Source organism: Peromyscus leucopus, unplaced genomic scaffold, assembly GCF_004664715.2.
Source record: "Peromyscus leucopus breed LL Stock unplaced genomic scaffold, UCI_PerLeu_2.1 scaffold_794, whole genome shotgun sequence".
In the NCBI taxonomy this organism is placed as follows: Eukaryota; Metazoa; Chordata; class Mammalia; order Rodentia; family Cricetidae; genus Peromyscus; species Peromyscus leucopus.
Window position 1 is genome coordinate 1 of NW_023505722.1, and position 25,000 is coordinate 25,000.

Here is a 25,000-nt window from a genome sequence, read left to right on the forward strand (position 1 = left end):
GTTATGACTGCATGTAAGCTAGGAGAGCATCACTGACTTATACCTAAGGCTTTTGTAGGCCCAGCAATTGTCTTCAGGGCCTTGGCTCTGCTGGGTGACTAGGGAGGGTTCTGCCTGTTTCAGGAAATCCAGGCTGGTCTATCAAAAAAGAGGCTTCAGCTCCCCAACTGCTACCTGTTCTGGGAGACAGAACCAGAGAGCACACAGGGCTAAGTCAGGCCATGTTTCCACATAGTGCTCCATCAGCTCTCTCTCCACAGTGAAGACAGGCTGTTCTTCATATTTATTTATATTATTGTCTTAGGGAGGGTCTCTTGTAGCCCAAGCTTGCCTCAGACTCCTGATCATTCTGTGACTGCTTCTCTGGTGTTGGGATCAGTGGCATGTCACCACACCACCATGCCTGGTAGCTCATCTTTGTTGGATGTTCCCTTCAGTGTTACCCCTTAGTGCCCATTGACACTTTAATAACCTCCCATAATTGTCAACTGAATGAATCTATTAAATCTATTAAGGAGAGTAAAGGAGATTGTTAACAGCTAACAATAATACAAATAGAATGCAGTAAGTGCTAAGTGGTCGTGGAATGTGACACAGACAGCAGGGAAGGAAGGGGGAAGGACATTGTCTCCCCTCTACTGTCACAACATTGAACATTCTCAGTGTTTCCCCACTGAGGGTCTCTGTCCATTTAGAGAACATCAGAGATGTGTGTCTGTTGTCATGCACAGATCCAAGTCTTTTTCTGTATGAAACAAAACTTCTATAATCCCCAAAGCCTTTGTGTTCCCCTCCTTAGCATCATTCTGGCAGCCTCACCTTCTTTCATGCAGTATTTGTCCAAAAATCTCAAGGAAAACATGGTTTTCCTTCATGATTTCACCATAAATGTCTGTGTCACTTGACAAGACAAGGTTGAGAGCGGCCTGGTATGAAATTCTGTTCTCAAAAACTTTTATTACATTTATTCATCTGTATATTTATATATGTTTGCACACATGTGCCAGAGCATGGTTGAGGTTCAATGCACAAGTTACAGCCATTAGTTCTCTACTCTCACCATGTTCATCCCAGGGTCATACTCAGGAGTGCTGATTCTGTGAATTCCTTGGCTCTGGGTGGTGTATAGACTGCTCACAGCTAAGAGGAATATGAACAGAGGGTAGTTATGGTGACCTGGACCAATTTTGACACATTCAGAACATGTTATCCTCATTTGAGGAGTCAGTCAGCTCCAGTTTGGCATGGACAAGCCATCGAGACTGTCTTATCATTCACTACAATGTCTGGGCTCTTAGAGAAAATAAGGAGACAATAAATCATGGTTAGCCAAGCATCTATAGATGTGTTGGGGCATTTAGGGAGTAACAAAGGTCTTAGCAAATCTACAAATTTGAGATGACCACATTCTCTTAATCTGTTTTTCTCATGATGTTTTGCTATTGGCCTTCTTTATTTCTATGATTTGTGTAGCCAAAGTAAAATAAGAAAAAGTCCCAAATCACTCAAATGGGATACATAGTAATATATTTATATGTGTGCATCAGTTGCAGAGATTCTAGCATAAGTGAGGAATGGGAAGCCAGTTGTCTTAGCTTTAGTGGGCCAAGACCTGGCACCCCTAACTACATACTACTCAGAGACAATTTGTGGCACATTGTTATTCTCTCCATCAATAAGGTGTGTTCCGGGGATATAATTTCATGTCTCTAGGCTTGTCTGCATTATCTTTACCTGCTTAGTCATTTTCCAGTCCATCAACCAAACCACAGATTTAATAAGCTACATATCTATGTTTATGGTCTCTGTGTATGGCTATTCTTCATTGTAAATATTCGTCCTCAAAATGAATGTTTGCCACAGTTAACTAAGGGTAAGAAGTGGAGGGGGGAGGATTTTAGAAGCTTCTAGGAAACCTCCAATTCACTGTATGACACTCCATAGGATGTACCAGTGTTCATTTTAAATCCCCATCATCTCTAGGCAAGTATTCTGTCTCTGAGTTATATTCCTTGCTTGTAACTCCATTCATCTGCTACAACTACTAGAGGGCAGAAATCAAGAGGAGCTTTAACTGTCAGTTTAGCCCCCATAAGAATGGCCCACTGGAGTAGCTGACAGAATCTTCTCAAGACTAGGCATGCTTATCTGAGATAGAAGAAGTGCCCCAGTCCACATTACACACTCTGCACAATTTAGTCTGAGAAAGGCTGATAGCAAACTGTTATCTATCTGCACAAATGCAAGGAGAAGAAGTCATGTAATCTATCTGGTAGCATTTATCAAAAGAGCCAAGAACTATGCTGAGGATTCACATGGCATAAGGCATGGCTGAACATAGGCTCCTTACCAATAATGAAAGATGGAAAGGGAGACACATGCCACAAGTTGGTGATTGGTAGTGTAGGATGAATGAAGTCTCAGCTGGTTCCAGTGTGTCTACAGGTATTGTGTGAGAGTCAGTGCAGAATGAGAAAGTGACTCATGAAAGGGAGGAACTGAAATGAACCACCTGCTTCTCTATTTTTAGAGATCTTAAAGCAATGGTTTGAGAGAAAGAGACTGGAACTTACAAGGATAATTCCTTCACACATTAACTCTCTGACTTACTGTGAGTCTCAGGTCAGATCCATTCCAGGAAAACTTCAGAAGAATAAAGCCTCATCTGAAAGAAGCCTTTCCTCAATACACTGTGGCATCCGCTGTGGTAAAAGAGTAGCATCAACCATCCATCCCCTTTCAAGCCTTGCAGAGACACACTCTCCACCGGAGGCATGTGGCTTTTGTGGCAGGTTCCATCCACCCAGGCAAATGTGAAGTTTCCACTTAACACTGCTTAGCTTGTACATCACAGGTATATCTTACCCCATCTCCATCCCCATGATGGTTTCATAAAGTGCATTTCATCTGATGGGCTGGAGAGATCAGTGTAGCTCTCCCAGAGGACACAGAGATCACTTAATAATCATCTGTGACTCCAGTTCCATGTGGAATCCACTGCCCTTTCTGGCTTTAGTGCAAACTGATTGCTTGTGGTACATAGAAAGCAGGCAAAATACCCATATTCATAAATACAAGTAAATGAATCTCAAAAAAATTCCATGCAAAATGAATGGTCAAGGCAACAGCACATTAAAAAGACCACATCTCAATACATCTTAGAGGGTTACTACCCCTCCATTGCTACTGTCACTGGTGCTGTATTTCAGGAAAAGAAAGGCAGACGGCTATAGGTTTCATCATTTCTTCTATACTCCTGTAACAAATGTTCTCACTTCCTGAGATGCATAAAAAACATAGGCGTATTTCTAAAAAATCTGATATGAATGATCATGTCATGGACATGTGTGTATCTATTATCCACTTTTTGGAGTAGGTAGACAAGTGAAGTCAGGTGTTTAACATGGATCTTTTTCCACCATGAAGTGGATATTCATGGAATAGGCCATGTGATTCACACCCAAGACACCATCTTGGTTTGTAACCCTGTCTGGCTGGGAACTCACAATGTAGCCTAAGGCTCCTAGAACTTGCAGAGACCCATCTCTGCCTGTTGAGTTCTAAGGTTACAGGAGTGTGACACCACGCATGACTACAAAAGCTACTTTCAGAATGAAGAGAATGTACCAGGGTTAGCTGTCCCCCATGGGAGAACTTACCCTGTTGGAGGAGGGATAGAGGGGTGGAGGGGAAGGTGAGAGGGAGAGGGAGGAGGGATGGGAGGTGGATCGGTGGTTGATATGTAAATTGAATAAAAAAATTTAAAAAAAGAATGAAAAGTTGGAAATTACTTTTTTATTTGTGAAATTACAGAAATTTGACTGATAGGGGCTTATAGGGGCACTTAGTATATCCAGTGTATAGCCTTAGCAATATATGAAATCAAAGAAAAAACAAAAGAACCAAAAAATAGCAAAACAGCAAAACAAAACAAAGAACATCAAAATCTAAATTCATGCAAACTCCAAAACAAAACAAAACTATTTACACTAAGATGCATTCTCATCGTGCAGATTTAGTGCAGGGTCTTACACCCTGTGGCTGGTTTTAGACACAAGTTGGAAGACAACCCTGAATTGAAATAACCGCTTCAAAACAAGTGTAGTCATGCCACTTTGAGGCTTTTAGGTTAAGCCTTTGCCAAAGTTGATCTTATGCCATATTGGCCACTGTATGATTCTGTCAGTGAAAATGTGTCTGTGTGCTGATTCAAGACCAAAAAAGAACATGGGGAGCGTCTGCTATTCAAAGATGTAAAAGCTCATGGTGGCATCCTTCCTAAACAGAACAATTCACTTCACCATCACATGTGCACGACATTGAGTAGGTCCAGCACTGGACTGGAGTGAGAAGATGATGCTTCCTTTGTGTGGTCTGTCTGAATAGCAGCATGACAACAACACAGTCTCTGCTGACATATCTCCCTCCACATATGAAGGGCCGAGGACTCAGTCAGCTCACAAAAGTTTGTAGCAATAAACTTTCAGAGTAACTGCGAATAGAAACATATTCTCTCTCCATGTTGTTGTGGCCCTCACTGGGAACACTTGCTGGTAGATGTCTGCTTTTTCTGCATAATTCTTGGTGGTTTCTTTTTTTAATCTCAAGCATCTTGATGGTTTCTTTACTCCATAACTAGTGAATCAACAGACACATGGATCAGATTATGGATGGACCACAGCAGGGCAGATGATACTTGCCTCACTGGTGATTTTACAACTAGTAGTACATGTCTTGTTCTGAGGAGGCCTTGATCATAGAGTGGAGAATGTCAGGGGTACTGGTTGACTATGGATTCCTCCAGCCTCCTCAGTTCTCATAAAGGGTGCTGTGAGAGAAGAAAAGGCAATCAGATCCAACAACAGCCTTGCTGTGTTTCTGATTAGACAAATTCAGGGCTTATTCACACATACCAAACAAGAATCAAGGAGAAACATCCACCCCACAAATGCCATGTTGCTGGGGATGGGATGTCATGGTGGCTCACTTGCTTATGACACTTAGTACTCCTGCTGCAGCAGCTCTGTCGGCAGGACGCTCTCATCCTGAGCTGTGGACTGTTCCAGGTCACGTTGGAGATTTTCTGACCTAGAGGAGGAAGTTAGTAAGGGCAGAGTCCTGGTGGGGATCCACCATGTCACCTGTCAGTCTGTGATATCAGAAGAACTCAATTGTGCTGGAGAGTCAACAATGATCTTTGGCATCAGTCATTGTTTGTACCCCTAAGGAATAAGTGTCACAGAATAGATGGGCCTTGAATTATTTTCTGCCCTTAACAAGTATCAGATGTTGATCTGAGTACTGTATGCACTTTGCTCTATGAGAAAGAATAGGATTTTTCCTACAGTGTAGGGACATCATTTAAACAAAAAGAATAGCATATTAAAGTCATACATAACATCATATTGAAGACACGCAGACTGTTCATGATGAGTTTCTCATCGACCACCTCATTTTTTTCCTTCAATTTCTGTTTATTTCTTTCTAGGCAGGGTTATAATATGCATCTCTGACTAACTTGTTACATATTCTAGGATGGCTACAAGAGGCCAGAAATTTCCTGCCTGTGCTCCCAAAGCACTTAGATTAAAGACATGCACCATCACATACACTTGTCCTTATTTCTGATTTTAATTGATATTATTTTATTTTTCTTTCCATGTTGTATAATGATGTTTGATATAGAAAACCTTAAAATTTCAAGCTGTGTTTTTTCTATTCTGTTTTAGAGGGATTACATGAGCAAGGGTGGTAAAGATCTTGATCGGGAAATCTACAGAAACAACTGAACCTAGCTCAAAGGAACTCAGGAAATTTAGACCAACAGTCGTGGAATCTGCATGGGACTGGACTAGACCCTCTTCATATGGGGACAGTTGTGTAGCTGGTTGTTTGAGGGGCCCTTGGCAGTGTGATCAGGATCTATCCCTGGTGCATAAGCTGTCTTTCTGGATCCCATTACCTATGGTCGGACACCTTGCTCTCGCTTCATAAAGAATGGCCTCTTTATGAAGCGAGTGCCTCAACAGAATGTACCAGGCTTAGCTGTCCCACCATGGGAGAACTTACCTTGTTGGACGAGGAGGATGAAGTGTGGGAGGAGAAGTTGGGTGGAGAGTGGGAGGAGGGAAGAAAGGGGGATCTGTGGTTAGTATGAAAAATGAATAAAAAATAATTTAAAAAAGACCATCTCATTTTTATACATAGACTTAATACAACTTTGCAAACTAGACAGCTGAATAAGGTCATATGAAATGATCAGGCCTCCTGCACCCAGGTAATATGCAAGATGGAACCTGTCATGCTAGAGCAGCATTTCTTGAGTCATGTGTCTGAGAATATTGTCACTGCATGGTATCAGGCAATAAGCAAAAACAGCTTATCCTTAGGCCTACAGCTGGGAATCTACATCCTGGTACTCTAGAGGAGGCTGTTACACAACACTCTGTGAAGGTTCTGAATAATCCTCAGCAGAGACATCTGCCTGGGTTCATCCTGCCAATGACTAAACTTATTATACCCCCAGTACACTTTACATGGGAAATGCTCAAACAATGAAGACAGTCAGTTTTACATCAAATAATGACAAGGGCGTGAATCTCATCCCTACAGGTGATATTCCTGAATAAATATGTGATTTCAGATATGGTGACACACACCTTTAAATCCCATCGCTTGAGAGGCTTAAGCAGGCAGAGCTCTGTAGTTCAAGGAAAGCCTGCTGAGAACACACCAGAGATATCAGAAGGGAGGGATGGGGACACAAGTCTACAGACACAAGGAGTATCAAACATACTGTTTGCCGGATAAAAGTTCTTATTGACAGGATCAGCATAATACTCTGAGTTCTGAGTTGGACTACCCTTGCTTGGACTGGGGAGTCTTGCTGATAAGCAAAAGCCCACAAAGGATTGAGAGCTTTAGTACAGGGGACCCAAATGGATCCATGCCCCAACATCAGCCTGGGTTCCTACCTCATCTGGGAGACAGTCAAATGATACTGCAGCTTTATTGCCAAGTGTTTTTGCTGTGAGACCAGCTCCCTCTGCTTCAGCAAGCTCTGAAGTCTCTCCTCCATTCTTTGCTGCTCCTGTTCATTAGAAGATTGTGTCCTTAGTGGAGGATTGAGTATAGTATAGTCAATACATTCTCACACAAGTGCAAGCACACACAGAGGACCCCAAGAGCTTGCTGGTTAGTCAGTCTCACCAAATTTCAAGCTCATTGGGACATGAGAAAGCCTGTTTCAAGTTCATAAGACAGAGACTGACAGAGAGAAACCCAGTAGGCTCCTCTAGCTGTCATCCACATGCAATATGCACTGCACTTCCACATGCCTCCGTTACACACACACACACACACACATACACGCACGCACGCATGCACGCACGTGTGTGCACACACACAAAACACACAGAGAGACAGAGAGAGATAAAGGGGTGAGACGAAAAGCACAAAGTGATAGAGGAGCAGTTATCTTTAGAATAAGCACAGCGGCCTTTAGGAAAAGTCACAAACTCAGCTTTCCATCCTTGGGAACTAAAATGGCCTAGGGGAGCATACTCTGCTTGGTCAGTCTGTGTGGAGGTAGTTAGAGAATTTTTTACTCTTGAACTCAAGTCTGTGTATAGCAATCCTCCCATCACAATGACAGGTAGCTGTGTGATGAATGATTGGCCTGTTTCTCCCTTTTGACTACAGCTTCAAGAAGAGCATCAGGGATTGCATGCCAATGACCTAGATTCTCAGAGGACACTCACTTCCCAGAAATACTAATGCACAGACACAGAATGAACAATTTAATGTCATGAAGTGGGTGGATGAATGGGTGTATGGATGAGGAAAGTGATGAGATAAAGCACAGGTGTCTGGATGGGTAGACTGGGTAAGTTTACATAAGTAAATGGTGCTGGACCTAACTGTGACCCAGCTGCCTGTCCTACCTGCTGTTGCTCGTTCTGGAGGTCACTGGTCTCTTCTTGGTCCTTACTGAGCACTTTCAATTCACCCAAGTGGTGCTTCAGCAGGACCCATTCCTCCAGTAATTTCTCCTTCTCTAGCCTCAGCATGTCCAACTTCTTCATCTGCTGACTCTGCTCCATCCGGAGCCGGCTCTCCAGATCACTAGAAATACACTCCAAATAGTAAGACCTTGACAGCTGCCTCTGGTCACACAAGACTCCATGCCTCAACAACCCAACTCTACCCCAGGTTCACAGGAAGATGTAAACAAGAACCTTCAACAGTAATGAAAGTGGCACTTAAGACCAAAAGCAGAGAACAGTTATTTCCTGCAAGAATTAGATTATTTCTGAAAACCCTCCAAAATAACAGAAATTCATGCACTTCCAAAAACAAGAGGAGTACCCCACCTGTCCTAATCAGTCCACTGTCATGAGGAAACACCAGAGGGTAATGTGCAAGTACACTTGGGGAAGTAGGAGACCCAGAGGGTCTATGCATAGATCCCATAGCAGTCAGCTCCTGCCTGACAACCCTCTGGTGATGCCAATTGCTCTTCTACCTAACCAGTGCTTCTCAGAATGTGGGGTGTGAACCCTTGGGATCTATGGAGCCTTTCACAAGGGACATTTATTAAATGTCCTGTGTAGACATTTACATTAAAATTCATAACAGTAGCACAATAAAGTTAAGACATCACTACAATATAATTTTATGGTTTGGGGTCATCTAAACAATGAAGGAATGTATTGAAGTGTCACAGCATTAGGAAGGTTGATAACCACTGATCTGGAGTCTACTGAGTATGACAATATGGTGCTAGAGGAGCTAACAGTCTCTTTAACCCTCAGCAAAACAGAGTAAAGAGGCCTAAGTCCAAAAGCTGCTTGCTAATGCTCTTGGCTAAGAAGCAGAAAAACTAGAAGCACATCTGCAGACCCTGCAGTCCAGAGACAAAGAAAATCAGAGTTGGCCATTGTACAACAGTTGGGGTCCCAGCCAAGACGAGCACTTACCAAAGGAAGACTGTCTCCTTGGTCAGCTCATTGAGCTTCTGTGAGGCCTCCATATTCTCATTCTCAAAATTCTGCAGGTCTGACATGACCTGCTGATGTTGCATCTTGAGCTTTTCATAGAAAGGATTTGGCCTGTGGTAGGGCCTGGACCAAGAAGCAAAGAATTCCATGAATACAGGCCTCAAGGATCACATGAATTCAGTGTGTGTTCTATATTACTGGAATTAATGAGATGCCACAGCCTGACTCCTATGTACTGGGACCTCCGGCTGCTTATGACACTTGCTCTTCTGGTCCCAGGCCTGCAGAGGCAGGGTGTTAAGAGGGATGCAGCTGGGACTGAATGAGCTCCCTCAGGAGTCCTGCACAGCCAGCTTGGTATGGAATTCCCAAGAGTCTATCACAGGTCTGGGTCTACCAGAAACTATGATGTTTCTGCTGTCTTCAAATAAGAGATTCTCATTCCAGGGTGCTTATTATGATATGGAGGCTAAAATCACATCAAGAACATTTCTGAGGATGAGACTCAATATTATGACAGCTTCATAAATTCCCCCAGGGCATTCCTAGTTGGCACCAAAGTGAACACACTGGCAAAGTGCTATGCTGCTCAAAATGGGGCTCCCAGTACACCAATGTAGACAACACCTAGATACTGAGACAAGCAACACTTCATGCTCAACCATAGACACTTGATTGCAGGGTGAAGAGGGACACATATGCACAAACACACAAACACACAGATACAGAAAGATGGAGGAGAAGGAGAGACAGGGAGACAGAAAGAGAGAGAGTCAGAGAGAGAAACTGAGAGAGGGAAAGGTGATAGAATGCTCTCATTGAGATGCCAAACTAATCCATGCAATTGTGTCATTTCAGAGAGTTCTAAGAGCAGCAGACCTCGGTACCAGGCCTTGCTGCCACATATTAAGATGATGGACCAGGCCTCTCCAGCTGCTACTAGAAGCATCCAGCACACAATGTCTTGCCAGGCAAGTAAAAAAAAAAAAAAATCACAGCATTCTCACACTAGCTACCACTTGACAGGATCTCTCCAAATGCATGCTGGGAACTCACACACTACTGCCTCAATCCCTGAGTTATGTGATTCAGGCCACAGGCTCTGGTTTTCATTTGTAGGAAGCAGAACAGTCTAATGTCCCCATCTCACTCCTGCCCATATGTCAGGTTTTGCTTCAGGGAAGCATTTAGAGAAATGGTGTTGGGCAAACGGATACCGTGAAGGTGCACCCAATCTCCCAGACACCCATTTTTTAGACAAAATAAACTAAGGGTGAAATTGTGGAACCAAGACAGTCACCATGGAGTTTGAAACAGTAAATACCTGTTGTCCAAGGATCCTTCAGTTACTAAGATGAGGTGATCTCTCAGATCATTCTGTTGATATATATTTGCACATGAAGGATAGAGTTATACTAAAATTGGAAACTGGCTTAACCTGATAGAAAAGAATTATTACAAAAGCGTTATAAATTTTAAAAAAGTGTAATGAAGAGATGAAAATCTCTGAGCTCTATCTACTTTGTACTCTAACACACTTTATCTCTTAATTTCTTTGCCCCCTACCTCAAAAAAATAGTATCTTAAGACATATAATTTCTTTAACTTTGGATTTGTAATTTCCTGGGTCATGGTTAAAATTTGTAAAATATATAACAAAATCAGCTGAAAACTTGTAACAAAAGTTTATCACTTTAGAAATCTATACATAGGCAGCATGTATGAAAGTTATTATTCCTACTGTCCCCTTTGGTTATTATTATATCTCCCTTATAGACTAAATAGGCAATCACAGTTCCTCAAAATATTTTGGAGAAAGATGGAATTTAATATCATGAGATTTCCCTAAGGAAATATAAATCTACTCAGGATAGAAGAACCTGACTCAAAAGATGTATGCCCAACCACTTATGTATTTGCTAACTGTTGAATACCAGGATTCTGGAAAATTTTAAATAAGAAACAAATATGTAACTGATAAATTTGGTATATTTGATTTAAAAAAAAGGCTCTTAAATACCTAAGATCTATTTAGGTTAGCAGAAATGCACTTGAAGATACAATATCTTTGTCTTTCCCAACTTTGTTCAGCTTTAATCTCTCTGCATAAACTGAGTCATATAAGAAACTGTGATATTCTATAATGGTACACCCTGGATGAGTGAAAAATAAAATTAAGTTCAAGTCTATGAACTGTTTTCATTTAAGTTTTATATTTGAGGCTAAAGGATCTTAAGTTAAATCTTCAATCCAAATTTTTAAAACTCAAACAATAGGGATAAAATTGTAAAATCCTGCCGGGCGGTGGTGGCGCACGCCTTTAATCCCAGCACTCGGGAGGCAGAGTCAGGCGGATCTTTGTGAGTTCAAGGCCAGCCTGGGCTACCAAGTGAGTTCCAGGAAAGGCGCAAAGCTACACAGAGAAACCCTGTCTCGAAAAACCAAAAAAAAAAAAAATTGTAAAATCCTAATTATAGAAAAAGCTTCCAACTCTTTGTAAACTGTTAAATACAATCAGGTCCTACAAGTTAATAATGATCACCTCATAAATAATAAAATTCTTTAAAGTCTTCTAAAACTATGCTTGTAGTCATACTAATTACAAATAGATTTCATTTTATAGGGAAAAGTTTCAGTTAGAATGATGTTCATATTTTCAAGGTTAGGCCAAAAGCAATGATTAAAAATGAATGAAGTTTGTTTACACAGACAGTTTACCTTGCTGAAAGACTTTACACTGAAAAAAATAACCCTCATGATGTGTTTCAGTGGAACTTCTCTCTATTCCTTTATTTCAAGGAACTTGCTTTGTAGTTAGGTAAATAAACAAGTAATAAATTCAATTCTATTAAAACATGACAGTAATAGTGAACTGCTCACTCATTTTTTCTCCAGAGAACATAGAACAAAAATCTTGCCTAGGAGAAAAGCTAGAAGAGGTCCTGACTCAGGCTGCAGGCAGGAGGCTTAATCAAGGGCTTGGTGCCATGAGCTGTCTGTTACTGAGCCTGTAGGAGCTTTCCCTGCTTATGCCTGGTCCAATAATGCACGCATCCAATGTGTACAGTGTGAGCAAAAGAAATTTTGTCTTATCTTTAACATAAACAATAGAGACATTTTAACTGTATGTCTTTCAGAAACTGAAAGCCGGGACACCACTCATATTCCTTGTATTTGTGATTAAAAAACTTAATTCTTTTAAATTTATATTTAAATATAAATTTTATATCAAAATTTTTGTATATCATAAGAAGTTAAAACAAACAATGTAAACAGGCTTAGCTGGGTTTAAAAATAAGTGTGAATTAAACAAAAGGTTTTAAAAATATTTCTACTAGATAATATAAATATAGTGTCCAACAATGCCAAAATAATTGCATGTTGCTCAAATTCCCTTGGAGGCCAAAATGGGTTAAACAAAAATGCAATCAGTAGAAGTTGGAGTATTTGGTAGTTTTCATCTAAAATTATTCTTTCTTAGCCATCAAGTATCTAGATGCCTATGCTCAGAATAGGCTCACTACAGGCATGCATGATGCCTCTCTCTAGCCAATCAGCTGCAGAGAACAACCTGTGTTTAGCATGGGCCACTGGCATCTCCACAAAAACACATTTGTGTCTTATCTAAAACTTGATTTTGGCAAATAGTTCTTTATGGGTGTCCTTTCTAGAACTCCTATTACAACTTAAAACTAGTAATGATCCTGCTTATACTAGACAACACCTTCGAGATTTTACACTTTATGGAATATTAATCATGTTACTAAAATCCGCTACTATCCACAAGATCCAGCTATTGTAAAACACGGTCAAATAATTAAATGGCAAATTATAAAAATAAAAGGGCAATATTTATGAACCTAGATGAATCAAAACACAATACTAGATGCAGCCTGATTAAATGTCTCTGAAAGTCATTAGGGGAAGCAAGGTAACTGTGATTTGCTACAACTGGCCCATGACTCCTATGGGGAGAGCACTTTTCTTGCTAGAAATCTCGAACAGCTCACGGTAAAAGCTCCTTATGCACAGCCCTGCTCCTGCAAACATCCAACTGCCTTTGACTCTGGAGCTCAGATACAGGGAGCAGGATGCTATTATCTGTTTAGTGGAAGATTTTGTGAGAAATTCTATGGTGACTGATTCTTGAGAGGTCTAAAATTGGCGATGTCTAACTTTAGGGCTAAGAGCTTTCAACTGTGTCCAAAGTTTATTTTGGAAATTTCAGGAGACCTTAGATTATGGGCAGTAGGTGAACAGGTGAGGGGTGTTTTCTCAAAAAGCTTGGGGTCAGGCCTAACTCCCATCACCTGTTCCTTCATCCTGAAAACTCAAGGACCAGTGGGGATGGAGAAGGCGTGGGAGCAGCCACAGGGATAGGTCAGAGTCAGAATCGGGGTGTGACCTTCTGGTGCTTTAAATCATCATCAGCCTTCGTCTCCAGGCGGAAGGCTAGCCAGTGAGCGGAGAGGCTGTGGGTTCAGGCCACAGCTGTGCAGGCTGAGGTGGTGGCGTCTCGGGCACTCAGCCACTTTCCCTAAGGAGCAAATGCAGTCTGGCCGCGGGCAAGCTCAAGCTCAAATGATGAGGAGAGCCTTTAGGCCAGCCCAGAGATCATCCCCGTCTCTGCAACAGCAGCCAACTGCATTAAGCCCTGGAGGCCAGGATGCAGTTGCTGAGGGCCACTCTAAGGCTCAAGCCTCAGGGCATAAGAACCCAGGCTGTGGGCCCTGCCCGACAGCTCCGACCCCAGCATCTTGGTCTCCGGTGGATGCAATTGCTGATTGCCTCACTGAGGCTCAAGACACAGGGAACCAGAACCCAGCCTATGGGCCCCGCCCCACAGCTCAGACCCTAACATCCTCTGTGGAAGCCCTGCCAAGAGTCTGTGAAGCTGGCCCCGAGCAAGACAACGAAGGGCAGGCCGCCATTAAGGATCCTCCGTGCAAGGAGCAACTTGCCCGGTGGCTGCAGAGTCTGGTCAGGGCCCTGATCAAGATGGAGGCCATGTTTGGGAGGGATAAGCTCAGCAAAGTGTTTGACACTGAACAAGAAGGAGAGAGGCACCAAGGAGGAGCTGCTGCTCCAGGTGCATCTGGCCTAGGAGCAGGACCACCTCGAGGACCTGGCCTCTTCCCTGAAGAAGATGCAGCCACACCTGGTGCCCTTTCTCTACCTGAAGGGCATCATCATGCTGACACAGATCCCAGATGGCAAGGGTGAGTGGAAGTCCCCCTTGGCTCCTCCAGCCTGTCGGCCACCCTTCCTTTCTACAGTTTACTGAGCTGGGCAAGGATCTGGTGGAGGGCACTGCTCTACCTGTATGACAAGGGTGACACTTCTTCCCTTAGCTTACCCAGGAAGTGACCACTGGCTCCACCCAAATTCACACCTCCTGCCTCTGCCCTGAGGGTCTCTGGGAACAATAATAATAACCCAGCAACAAAAGCCTTGCCTTTCCTGTTGTGTTTGCTGCTCCTGTAGGGTCCTCAGGAGGTCATCATGTTTGGTGGCTGGGCAGAGGTGGAGAACGTCTTGGAAGGATGTGGGTCATCTCCTTTTCTAAGCTCCTCACCATTCCTTAGGTCTTTGTGAGTCATGGGTTGATATCACCAAGATGGGATTCTATGCCAGAGCAGAAAGTCTAAGTTTTGATCCCTGACTCTCTGTTTTAGGATCACAAGGACTTTTCTCTTTGTGATGCTTTCCTTCTAGCTTCCAGGAACTCGGTCTCTAGCTGGCCTGAATTTGCTGTGAATTATGCACAACACTTTCCCCAGTTCCCTTTAGAAACTAATGGACCAGAAAAGTTAAGGAAGTTACAGGCACCATGTGAAAATCCTAGTAGTGGTTGGTGAGGCTCAGTTCCCTCCCCGAGAACTCTGAGTTCCCAGTGGAGGAGAGAGAGCTGGTGACTATCTACTTTGAGTGGAGCCCTTTGGAACCCTGTGGTCTTGACTTGGAAGTGACTGATTTGCAAGTGTGTAGAGGGGGAGAGGTGATGCTGGGAATTTGTGGTAGACTTGATCTGAGGAGAATGGAAGCCATCCTCTTAGAAAAGCCAGAAGACAGTGCAGAGGAAGGAGCGCTGCCATGCATGGTGTGTGTTGTTGCAGGAATGCTAAATTGTCCAATTTAATTGCAGTAAATGGCATGTGACCTATTATTTCTGCTTTGCCCAAGAGAGAACTGTGGTTTTCAGGGGGTAAAATGCTCAGGAAGGATTGAATGCTAGGAGTTTTTAATTGTGTGACGCTTTATTTAACATATTCAGAGCTTGGAAACAATAGCATATTGTCTTGTTTAGATCCCGCCTTTGTCTTAAGTGAACCAATACATATAATAAAATCAATAAAGGCACATGAAGAGATCAGGGAAAAACAAAAAAGAAAACAACAAAAATTCCTGTAACAACTTGTGGGCCCTAGGTTGAGGAGACCCATTTCTGTGGCTGTTAAAAGCTGCACTTATGAAGGGAGTGATGCCTTTCTATATGGTGCCCTTTCTGGCAACTCTTATCACCCTGGACCGTCTCATCCTTCCTTTCTCTAGCTGGAGGAAACTGACATGCAGAGAGGCTAATGTTCCATCCTCATAACAGAAAATATCATGGGTGTCCCTGATGTGCCCCCCTTGGACTTGTGTCTTTTGCACTCTGTTCCTCAGACCTGTATCCTATCCCTATAAATGTGGTTATTGGAGTTCCTGGGCAAAGCTGGTAGTCTCCTTGGATAACCCTTTGAACTTGCTTAGAAGGGGCTGTCACATGTCCTAAGAGGAAAGGGACCTCATAAAGGAACTTTTCCCTTTAAATTTCTTCTATTTATTTCTTGAGTGAGGAAGTTTATCAAAGATCTGTTTGCAGAAGCCTTGCTAAGGAAGCATAGAAATTAGAGGGGAGCCAAGTAGTCCTCATAGGGATGTGTGAATCAGCCCTATGGTTAACCTCTGGATTAAAAAAACCTAGTGGACAGATTGCTACTCATCACTTACACCTTCCATACCTGCCAGTTATGGTGCTTCTCTGATCTGACCTTTAAGGAGCTTCCCCTGACTTCCAAGGAAGGACATAGCTTAACATTCTCCATATCTCAACATTCTAGTGGTCAGGAAATCCATAGACAATAACTTGGAATGAACTTGAGCTTGTTTTAGTTAATATATTAGAAGAAATTATGGTAGCACTTGATATGGCAAGACACCATTTGGTGCCATTTGTGGACAGGGTTACTTGGTGTATAAGTCAATGGTGTCTTTGTAATACTGTGACTGAAAACACAAGTTTCAGTCACAGGGAAGGAGGAGCTCCTGTTCTGGGACAGATAGGCTGCTCTTGAGCATCTTATGAATTACTTTCACATCTCACAGACTTGTGGCAATCCCATTGACCCAGAGTGGTTTCTTAGCATCTTTATTGCATTGAGTCCCAAGTCCAGCAACTTAGCAGGGCAAGAAATGATTTTACTCCACAGACACAGCGTATAGTTCCTTTTGAGGAAGTCAAGGCAGGAACTCAGTCAGCTAGTCACATCCTACCCACAGTGAAGAGCATAGAGAAAGGAATACACCCATGCTGCCTGCTTGCCTCTGCTTATGCTCTAGCTTTCTATACTGTTACACTTCAGGTCCCAGCCGATGAAATGATGCTGCCTACTTTCAGGGCGGGTCTTCCCATCTCAATTAACAATCTGTAAAATCCACCAAATGCCCCAAATCAACCTGATCTAGGTAATTCTCCATTGAGAGTTTGCCTTCCCAGGTGACTCTAATTTGGCTCAATCTGATAATAAAAACTAATAAGCACACTATCCCAGCATTATTGCCAGGAACTGAGCACATTTGAGCCTTGTATCTAAGGTCTCTAGTTGGACCCTAGGTTTGGAGAGGCCCAGTGTGTGTGTGATGTCAGGCATTCTGGGAACTGAGAAGAACTCAGAAAGGCCTGGCCTGTGGTGATTTCTGACATATGAGTTGTGCAGGTGGGCTATTGAGGAAAAAAAAGGAGGCCTCCTACTTGTTAAGAATATTTCTTTGTCCAACCTAGTGGATCTCTGAACAACTCCAATTGATGTCCTCATCATTGTCTATTGTCACTTTGTCTCTGTGTCTTGCTTTACCTGTGTTTGTATTCCAACTAGGGGGACTGAAATGGACAAGCCTCATGGGTTACAAGACCAGTAAGCTGGATTTCCCTCTGGTTTGTACTCTAAAAACTCCCTCCACCACCCCCCAGTTAAGGATCCAGTCCTGCCAAGAAAATGGGCCTCCTTGGAATTATGACACTGAAGGAAGTAGGGGATCACTCTGATTGCCACCAGGCCCTGGTAGAAGGAAAGTGTTATCTGTCTCGTGTGTATGAATAGGTCTGCTTCCTGATGCAACTGTAAGTTTTGTTGCAAACCTGGAGCCAAGGCAGCAATGGGTCCGGATCAGTTGAATGTATGATGACATCATGTTGTGTTCACATTGGTCTCCTTTGCATATGTGAACTTCCATTGTGACCATGACTGCTTTGGTAGCTGGAGCTCAGAATTGACCTCTGGGATTTCTTGTTAGTATTCTTATAGTCTGATATTTTTTTTTAATCTTCACTCTATCTGCCTTGTTTTTTCCTATATGTTTGTTATATATACATGTGGGTGTGTACATATCATATTGGTGCTCCTCCATGTGTGTGAAAGCCAGTTGTTAACCTTTGGTGCTGTTCCTCATAAACCACTGATCTTTGTTTTATTAATGTTTCTATTAGCATATATTTATTATGCATAACATGGGATTTCATTATGTCCTTTTTATGTATGCATATGATGTGGTTTTATTGTAATCATCTCCATTTACCCTCTTACCCACTCATTCCTGCTTATCCTCTTCCTCTTCCAAATGAGTCCTTCTGTTTTCATGCCTCCCTTTTTGAAAAATAAGCCAATGAATGTCATTAGTTGTACTTCTGAGCAGGGGTGAGGGAGGTGTTATTTACAGGAACTTAGATGCCTTACTAATATTTAGTACTATTGAAACTATGCCCACGGCCCACTCAACCACTAACTGGCTACAAATCCTCAGGGAAGGACGAGGCTTCATGAAGCCCCCCCTCACACGATAAAATGTGGACAGCATGGGTCTGGTGTGAGTCTTATGCATGTTTGACATAATGTTTCCTTGTCTGGAATTACCTTGATTGTTTCTAGTATTATCTTTTTGGACAAAGGAAAGGAGGAGAAACTTCTACCACTTTAAAACTCAGATTCCTAATTCTGCATGGCACAACATCTGGGTACAACTGACAAGTGACAGGCCCCATGTCCTAAGTAACCCTACTGCCCTACTGGCTGTGAAGCTGCACTGACAACCATCTGCCCTTAGTGGTACCATGAGTAGCTGCTTGGCTGGTTTTGTTGTTTTTGGTGTTGGGGTATTTTCTCCTGCTATGGTTTGGAGCTTCTGGGATTAGCTTTTGACACTTCCGACCATCTCCCGTGACACAGGGTAAAGTCCTGGGTATTTTCAGGTTCAGCCTGGCCAAAAATGGAAAGTGTGTTGATGCTGTCCCCCTTTGAGAAGACAGCGGACCATCTCTTTGTTGCTGCTTACTTTGGGCAGAAAGACCTCGTACGCAGCAGGTTTGCAGTGTCAAAGGCCCATTGCTTACAGAATGAATGTGTCTTTTGACTCCAGAGCCTAAGGCAACCTGCCCTCCTTTTTACTCATCTGTGAGCTAATTTCAATGTAGAAAGTTTGAGTTCCAAGATGAAAAGATGCATTCTGAGCCAATGGGGACCTTTTAGCCCTTGAAGCTGTACTTGGCCACATTGACTAACCCCAGGGTTGACAGGAGGAGCCACCAGGTAGCATCAAGGTAGCCTGTCATGCCTCATGGTAAGATACTTAGCATGCAGTTTAAGATCCAAGAACCCAAGAAAATAGGGGGACAACAATTTAAAGTGGAGAGATAAAGAAGGTGAATGGGAAGCCTGGCCTGGTAGTGCATGGCTTTAATCCCAGGACTCAGAAGGCAGAGGCCAGCAGATCTCCGTGAGTTTAAGGCCATCCTGTTCTACATAGTGAGTGCCAGGCCAGTCAAGGCTATACAGTGAGATTCTGTCTTCAAAACAACATCAAGGTGAAGTGAAAGAAAAGTGAGCAGAGATTAAGGTGGGGAGTGTCAGAATGGGAAAAGCCCAGGCACAAGGCAGAGTATAGCTGCCAGACACTGAGACTGAGTGCTAGCACCCAGCCATGATACAGGAGACTGAATTCTTGCTAAAGCCACGCAGCACCCACTTCCTGATGCTTCTCCACCAGTGACACCTTTGCAGCCTTGGCACAGCCTCTGTCCCCTACCCTAATTGGAAATGTCCCCTGTCTTATGCCTCAATCCCTGTAGCCCAGGGTTAGCTCTTACTGCTCATGGGGTTAGTCTGGCTCTTGGCTTTTCTGGTTCTGTTTTTCTCTGTGTTACCAACTTAGAGTACAGTAGCCTCTTACTTGCTTCCTGTATATTCAAAGCCCTAGACAGCCAATACTTAGAGCTTCTAAGAGATGAACTGCAATCAGAGGGAATATGTACCCATCTCTTCTGGAAATCAGTGGTAGCCTACCTTCTGATAATGGCACTGGTATTCCTGGCCCTTCACTTGCAAACAACTTGTTATCTTTTCTTCTAGGCAGTAAGCTAAGGAAGGCAGGGTTTTTTTGTTATCATATCCAGAGTGGCTGCTTCCTAAGAATCTTCTCAAAGACTGAATCTATCCTGTGCCTTTGGCTCCTGTGGCAGAGCACTGACTTAGTTGAGTGACTAGCTAGGCTGTGGCAGGCACTGTCCTTTCAGAGACAGTGCTCTTCAGCCATCCCCCTATTATATCTGGGAAGGAAAGTGATGAGCAGTGTTCCTCCAGCTGACATGAGTTTTGCCTCAGATCCCAAGTCTGCAGTCCTGAATCAGTAACCTTCCCTCCACTGTGAGTCCACTCTCTGACCTCAGTTCTGATTGGTTCCAGGCCTGTCCAAGTGCTTCATCACAGGGATCCTGATGAACATCAGAACTGAGCTCTTCAAGACATTGTACAAGGCCAATAGTGACCCAAACCCATCCAGGAGGCCACAGCTCTTTGACATAAATAACTCCCACATTCCGTTTGCTACATGGTTCATGGCAGGAAGGCACCATTTTTGAGCTTGTCGTCTTGTCCTGTCTGTTGCTGACTAAAACAATTTTGTGGCCCTCAGACAGAAGTGTATGTGACCTTACCAGTAATCATTGTCAGACAAGGCCCATGGCCTTGACAGGAGCTCCTTGGATGGTGAACTGGAAGTCTGCTTTTTTTCTGACCTGTGGGGGCTCTAAACTGCTGCCCACCCTGCCTCTGAGTCCATTACACCTCACTCTGTCCTTACTGAAGCTTCTAAGGTGTGCGCACAGATGCTTGTGAGCCAGGTCTAGACCCAGAGAGACTAGGACGTAATCATGGTTTCTCACTCCTCAGTTAGGCTGGATTTTCCACTGATGTACTATTGGTTTAAATATTAAGGCAACTCCACGTAGTTAAAAGGGATGTTTATTTTGTGGGGTAACTTTCAAGTAAAGGGATAGGTAACAGGGTCTGGGAAAGGTGAAGCGCGGTCCAGCAGTGTTCTCTGGAGAACTCTGTTCAGTTTACCTCCAGTGTCCAGCATCCAGGAACCAAGAGAGCTGGTCCGTCCAGATCTCGGGTCTTCAGGGGTCCTCTCTGGGCTCCGCCTTGTAGGCGTGACTGTTACCAAAGCCTCAAAGTGGGTGGTACTTCCAGGTTAACGCTGGAATGGCTACCCACTACAATGTACTCAGGTAAATACATTACTGTTATTTATTTGCTCTATCTCAGAGCTTTTTAGTGTTTGTTGCTAATTTACTTTTCTAACCAAGAATATGTAGAACCAAGGAAGCCAGCCTCCAAGTATCACTGGGAAAGGGTCTTGGAATGTGAGGTCCAGCATGGGAAAGCTAGCCCTTAGCCAGGCACTATTTGAATTTAAATATTGTAAAGTGAATTGAAATAGAAACGTCTAGTTTCCAGCAAAGTGAGTCTCATTTCTCCCAAGCTGTCTTCAAACCTGATTTGTATTCAAGCTGACCTGGAGTTTAGTATCATTCTCCTCCTGCTTCCCAAACATCTGGGTTACAGGTGGGGCCATCAAGGCCAGTGAGAGTCATGCTACTTATTGAACCCTGGGCTTCATGTATGCCAGACAATCACTCTGCCAACTGAGCTATGCCTTCAGCTGCTTTTTCTTTTCCTTTCTTAACACAAACTCTCAATATGAAACCCACAGAGGCCTGGAATCGATATTCCTTTGGTGTCTGTACTGTAGAGTGAAGGGCACCACCATTAGCCTGAGGGTATGTTGTTTTGGTGGCTCCACTATTACAGTTATCTCTGCCAACAGCTCATCACATTTTGCCAGAATCCTGATGGATGTATTGTATCTTATCTGCTGAGACAACTTGGGGCTGTTTTCAACAATTAGTCTCATGGCTTCTCTGAGTGTACTCCCTAACCCAAACACCACATTGTAACCAGCCCTGCAGGCTCTTTCTGGGTGTACTTTAAAGCTCTTGTACTTGAGACCCGTGATCTTTCCTCCTCCCCATTATTCCTGATGTAATTTCTCAGTTCTCTTTTTTTTTCTCAATGTGATGAAAGGAGATTTTAATGAAGGAATGAGACATTCCTGGGCAGTGTATGGAAAATCAACTCTCAGTTCCCCACATAGGAAGTGCCAAGGGGTTTCTAACCAAGCAGAGAGAAATCTGTAGCTTTGGAAGGAGGAGGTGCAGAAGGCAGATCCCATATTGGGCAGATTCCCACTTTTTCCCCTCCACACAGAAAAGACTGGAGAGTTCAGAGTTTGTCCAGCCAGGACATTTCCTCCTAATCAGTTTCCGGGGTGGAGGGAGGAGGGTTGGCTGCACCCTCTGGCATGCTGTGACATTTACTCATTCCTAGAAGTCTCACAAAGGCAAGCTCATGTTATTGTTGAGTTCTTGTCTCTACCAGTACACAGGGAAGGGCATGGGACTTCCTGTTTCAGCATCACACTGACAGTCCAGGTCCAACCGAGCTTTTGTCTCTCAGCTTGTTTGTGGCTTCACTTCCTGACTGAGTGTGCTGAGACTCTGTCATTCCTGCACTGGAGGCACTGCCAGGACCCAGCAGCAGCCATGCTCACGGGATCCACACAAAAGTGTTTTTGTGAGAAACATGACCTCCTCCAGGCCATCACTACTTCAGCATTGTGCACAGCTTGCCCAACAGTATCACACCAAACCAAAGCAGAAGAGTATAGAATATACTTCTTCTCCAACTGATAATGTAGAAAACCAAATCTGACCTGAACTGTGCAGGAGTTCCTGGGGTGATCATCCAAATGAGAAATTGCTTCCCTATAGCTCTGAGATCTGAATTGGGGACTGAAACCCACATCATAGTCCATCTAAAAATACAAAGATTGCCTAGGGTTCTGCCCATAGTTCTGAAATTCTTGCCTATTAATGTAGCTTTTCTTCCATCTATTAAAAACCTATAGAAAGTTATGCCAGGCCTGGTGCATGCCTTTAATTCCAACACTTGGGAGGCACAGGTAGACAGCTCTCTGTGTGTTCAAAGCCAGATAGTCTACATAGCAAGTTCCAGGACAGTTATAGTTACATAGTGATACCTGGTCTCAAAACAAGTGAACAAAACAGAAAAAAGTTGTTACCTGGAAAGGTAGAGCATTGTGTGGCACACTTTTCTTCCCAGAACACAGAGGCATTTGAATGCCTGTGAGTTTGAGGCCAGTATGGTCTGCACAATAAGATTTAGGACAGCTAGGGCTACAAACAGGTACCCTGTCTCAAACAACACCAACAAGGAAGGTACCAGAAAAAGCATAACACATGAACCCACATGAGAGTAGGTTTGTGAGCCTGTCAGTAAAGACATCATATCAAGACATTTAAAAACCTTATTTATTTTTCCTGCATGTATGCCTGTGAAGCACATGTTTGTAGTGTCCAGAGAGGCCAGAGTGGGCACAATGTCTCCTGGACTTGGACTTACAGAGGGGTAGGAATGGAACCAGGGTCCTTTTCAATAGCAATGATACAGTGAACAATTTATAAATGTATCAAGTAAGGTGTCCCAACATTGCACTTTTGTCCTTTAAATGACAAGTGCCATAATATTCATTGCTCTGTATATTCAGCAGAGGTTGCCATTTCTAATGGGAGCAGTGTATTCATTAACCACTTCAGAAACTAACACATATACTTTATGTACATGTACCCTTTCAGATATTTATGGTTCCTATCTGTGGGAAGATGCTGATGTTTTGTAACAGCATTGATATCAGGCTAACATTTTTATTTTAAATGTTGTGTTCAGTTTTACACACCTAGTTTGATTTTAAGTTCCCTGAGATAATTCTATTCTTGGAAGTATGTCCTAAATTCAGCCAGATTTGGGGGCTATAAGAATTAAGCATGAAGAATTTGCATAGACTTAATGTTAAGTATTCAGAGAACCACCAGAACTCTCCTTTTACAGCTAAAGAAGGACTGGGCAGACTTCTGTTGGGACGTTTTTAAGTGATGTAAGTGCAGACCTCTAAAATCTTCTTAAAAGATAAAAGTTCAGGCTACACAAACAGTTGCAGTGGTAGGGCACATCACTTACCAATATTAAAGCAAAGTGATGGTGGCTGCATTGGCCCATTTCCCAATGCTTTAATAAAACTGCCTGAGGTGTGCACTCTGTAAAGAAAGAACTTTTAAGCAAATGAAAGACACAAGTTGCTTTTTACTAAAGAGTAGGTACTGAGAAGAGGGATCTGTTGAGATAGAGAGATCAGAAGTTATGTTTTGGGTACATGAGTTTTCTTTGCGAGGCAAATGACCACGCAGGATAATATACTTACTTAGTTCACATTCTGAAGGTCTTCAAGAGACAGTGGAGAGGGACAGAGCCTGGGTCCTTCCTGCTAGCTCTATGTATCCTGGGCTGATATCAGGGAGGATGGCATTTTAGTCTGGTGACCATGTTCTGGCTCTGCATATTTTCTCCGGTGACAGCAAGGCTCAGGAGTGACTAGACAGATAAGCTGGGCATCTCCATACCAGCTGTGTGTTTTTGAACTCTGCCAATTTTCTCCTGGGCTCTGAGGCCAGACCTGAGGGCTCTAAAGCCAAGTTGCATCCTGTGCAGCTGTGCATAGGCTTGGGGAGGCTGTCTTCTGGGTCACCTGAAGCATGTGAAGGGAAGGAGAAGTAACAAGCTGGCCACCGAGCCAATCTTTCCCTCCCTGTGGAGAGATGGGAGAGCTGAGCTCCACAGATGGGGAGTCTCAAGCCTGAACTTAGAGAACCAGTTGGGCAAAGTTTCATCTCTCAGTTAATTTCCTGAACACAATCCAAGTGCAAAGGGTGGGCTGGGATAAAGTGTTGTGGAAGGCAGTTGCTGTCCGTTGTCTGCTGGATCTCAGGGTATTAGGAAGGCCATAAACCTCTTCTGCTGTGGGAAATCAGTAAAGTAAGAGGCAAGCAGATATAGGAGGGGGTTCTGTGTGTGTTTTGTTGGGGTACCATAACTCTACCTCCCAGTCCGGGGTGTGGTCATGGAAGTGTGATGTCTCACAATTGTTGGGAAGGCCAAGATGTCTGAAGTCCCAAGAACACAACGGACTCCAGGCCTTTTAGTTGCTCAGATTTGCAGGAAATCCTTCATACCTTGCCTTCCAGATCCACCCCTTCATCTCTGGCTTCATGTGCACACACATATATTCTAACTAATAAATTAATTCACTCTCTGTTCTCCCTCCCTCTCCCTGAACTCTGCTTTCTATGTTCAAAAAGATATTTTTAATACCAGTTTAGGCACATGCTTTGCTTCTAAACTCCAGTGTGACCTCAGCTTGATGGTCTCTACAAATCACTATCTAGATAAAGAGTTGACATCAAACTTTACTGGATTAGGACTTCAACGTCT

General features: G+C 43.3%; 1 protein-coding gene across 1 annotated transcript; it reads right to left on the reverse strand.

Moving 5' to 3' along the window:
- Window positions 1-3,834: 3,834 nt before the first annotated feature.
- On the reverse strand, window positions 3,835-13,321 carry LOC114709618 (disks large homolog 5-like). The gene is made up of 7 exons (XM_037201998.1): window positions 13,310-13,321; window positions 10,324-10,376; window positions 8,979-9,122; window positions 7,944-8,124; window positions 6,975-7,090; window positions 4,988-5,088; window positions 3,835-4,828 (listed from the first exon to the last, which is right to left on the reverse strand). Exons 1-6 carry the CDS (start codon window positions 13,319-13,321, stop codon window positions 5,001-5,003), a joined length of 594 nt encoding a protein of 197 aa, XP_037057893.1. The 3' UTR covers window positions 3,835-4,828; window positions 4,988-5,000.
- Window positions 13,322-25,000: the final 11,679 nt, after the last annotated feature.